At 36.5% G+C, this 3,196-nt stretch overlaps 1 protein-coding gene across 1 annotated transcript in view; it reads left to right on the forward strand.

The window, feature by feature from the left end:
• TAPT1 (transmembrane anterior posterior transformation 1) overlaps positions 1–3,196 on the forward strand; it is a 66,690-nt gene that overhangs the window by 54,475 nt on the left and 9,019 nt on the right. The window contains exon 11 of the mRNA XM_011984132.1: positions 1,730–1,806. Coding sequence (XP_011839522.1) covers positions 1,730–1,806 — 77 coding nt within the window. The remainder of the gene's footprint in view (positions 1–1,729; positions 1,807–3,196) is intronic.

The raw sequence follows: 3,196 nt of genomic DNA on the forward strand, positions 1-3,196 counted from the left end.
AATAGAATATTAAATATTTCTGCATTTGTTTACTACAACTAGAAATATGAAACGTACAGGTATAGGGATAAACCTACATGGCCTGATTTTTTTTTTTTTTTTGGGAAGGATTGGTCAAATGATTGGATTTAAATATGATCCTGCTTTGCCAACTAATAATTGACTTATTTGGTAACTTACTTGTCAGAAAATTCATAATTAGTATGAACTTTTTTGATTTAGTATTTAAAAATTTTTCTTCAGTCTTTGTTTTATTCTTTAAATGAGTTTTTATGGCTGTTATAGCAAAATATTTATGAATAATTAATAATTGACAAAACACTTTTGGAACACCTCCAGTGTGCTGAAAGGGGATTGTATAGTTAGGCAGAGATCTAGTGGGCTTCCTTCCACAGCACTTTGCTCACAGAGCTTCGTTGTGTGCCACAGCTTTGGCAAGCATCCAGGAGCCTTGAGAAATATACCAAGGCCTCTGTGACAGGTTAATTCTTTAATTAAGGTACAAGGATGGCAATTTTTTCTTCTAAGCGTTACGTTAGGTCCTAAAATGATTTTATATCTGAAAAAAGAAAAATTGTGTATTAAAGTCTCATGGAAATTAGACTGAGTAAAAGTTAACTGATAATATGCTAGATAAGAGTGTATTTAAGCCTTAAATGTGATCATTGGTTTGCCTTTCATATTAATGAATAAAATCCTAGAGTTGTGTTAACTTCAGTCACTAATGCCTATACAGTAGACATTACCCTGTTAGAGACAGTGACACAGTTGAGGGCTTCCATTGTCACTTTTCTCATAGAGTTTATTGAACATATGACAATCCATTGCCACACCTCTTCCCAATTGTTCTTTTATTAAAAGCATTTGTAAATGTCTTTTTAAATGTGTACTGTGATGTTTATTTAAGATACCCTAATAGACATTTGATAACTTGACATTACTAGATAAGACCACTTCTCCCTAAGTCTCTCTTTCTCTTTTAACATATGGGCACAGCTGCACTTATAATGTGTGGACATTTTCCTTTAACTGATTTCACCAGATTTATTCAGCAGACTTCCAAGGATAACGCTGTTATTCCTTTATTTCTGTGAAAGAAGTAAGAAAATGGGTATTTAACTATAACTATCCAAAAGAGAGAAATGTTTCAATGTTTAATTAATTTTTTAATAGTGTTTAGTTTTTCTAAATACAAAACTTTTAAGGTTCCATTTTTCCTGTGTTCCCTGCGAGTTACTGGTGGTTCTTAAAAGAGTCAGAGAAGAAAGGACGGGGCGTGGCCGGGGCAGGGGGGAACAGGAATAAGGAAACGTCCACCCAATGATTCTAGTTCTGGTGTGGACACATGTAGCAAGATGAAATCATTTGTACTTTGCAGAATAATATTTTATAAAAATCAGCTGCTTTGCATCTCTATGAGGCATAAGTACATGTGTCATTCATGACCTAGGTATAGGGCGGACCTCAGAGAGTCCACAAGAGTGAAACTGTTGCACTAGCCACAGACATCCCAGATTTGCTTGAACCAATCCAAATGTACCACGGGTTTCACAAGTAGGCAGATTTTGATACAAATCAACAAATTTGCCTTCTTGGATTTTTAGACAAAGGCCATAGATTTATGCCTAAAATGTTAAAGTCAGCATGGAGAAATCTTTTTAAGTATTAACTAATAATTCTGTGGTTGTGTGTTCTGTTTGTGTGTTTTTGTTGGTTTGTTTCTGGCTAGCTCATCAGAGTTGTAACAAGCTCAATTAAAGTGCAAGGAATCCTGTCTTATGCCTGTGTCATACTCTTCTATTTTGGGTAAGATTATTCTTGAATATGTTTTTGGCTATATAGTAAAGCATAAATGCAAGATGTAATGGAAGTTAATAGCATCTCAATCATACTACTCCCAATCTATGCCGGGGGCTTCCTTTCAATAGCTATACCTCCCAGTGTATTTATTTGTGACTCGGTTAGATTAACTACACTGCTATTTGGTAGTAGTATTAATAGTACTTTAGATTTTATTTTAATTTTTAGCAAAATCTTAAAGCCCTTTTTGCTTAAGATTTAGGTTTCACTCACATTTTTTTGATGAATAAAAGCCTGCCATTGCAGACATGTTTTCATATTTAAAAACATCTTTGACCCTCCAGTATGTTTGCCACATTGAATTGTTCAGCACACTGTAGGCGGGCATCACATAAAACCAAATGTAATGCACAAGCGTAGGTTTTCTGTGACCAGTGGAATCCATCTGCAGGTTTGTTGGTCTCATGATCTTACATTTTAGTTGGGGGAGACATACAGTAAATTATCAACTAACTAAGATAGAAATAAATGGTATGAAGAAAATAACAATATAAAATGATGATTTTGCCATTGTTACTTTTCTCAAGAAGTGAACAATGATAAAGTAACCAGACCTGGCATTCAATTAACTTACTGAAAAATGAAATGGAAAACCTGTTCCACCCTCACTTAGGTGGTGTGCGTCAGGAGCTTCACTCAGGGAGGGGTGGGTGGTCTGAGAGGGGTCGAACTTTAACCCTCCAGAGGAGAAAGGTTGGAGGGTAAGCATAGCAGTCACAGTTTGAGCAGTGGATTTGCTTAGTGTTCCAGTTTCATGGTTTTTTTAGTGTGTTTTTCACATTGTTTCCTGCCCAGGGCTTAGCACACTACCTGGCACGTGCTCAGGAAGCTTCTGTTGAAGTAGCATGGGAATAGTCACTTACTGTCTGCACTTTCCACCTCTCCACCAAGTATCCTGAGTCATGGGCCTGCTTCCCAGCTCCTGCGGCGCCTGGCTCAGGCCGGTGTCCTGCAGAGCTGCATGTAGGTCATTTCAGTGTTTCACACACGAGGGTGAGGTTCTGATCACACTGTACAGCATTGCCTATTTTTTGTTTGAATGAGTATATAAATAGTTTACTATATTAAGGTAACTCTTTTCATTTTTTGACATTAAATAACATTAAGACCTTCCTTTTCTAATGTAGAGTCTCACACCGCACCTCAGCGTTTTTAACATTGTGCTGTGCTTACCAAGTGGTATTGCTGTAATCTCAGTGGGAATAATTGTTTGACAATCTAATATTCTAGTATTTTTTACATAATAATCACGAAATGAAGCATGTATATGCTACATCTGAAAACCTTTGTTTAGTTACAGTTGCCTGTGCATAGTTCACCAAGGGGGATGTACTTT

Source organism: Mandrillus leucophaeus, unplaced genomic scaffold (genome assembly GCF_000951045.1).
Source record: "Mandrillus leucophaeus isolate KB7577 unplaced genomic scaffold, Mleu.le_1.0 Scaffold261, whole genome shotgun sequence".
NCBI lineage: Eukaryota > Metazoa > Chordata > Mammalia > Primates > Cercopithecidae > Mandrillus > Mandrillus leucophaeus.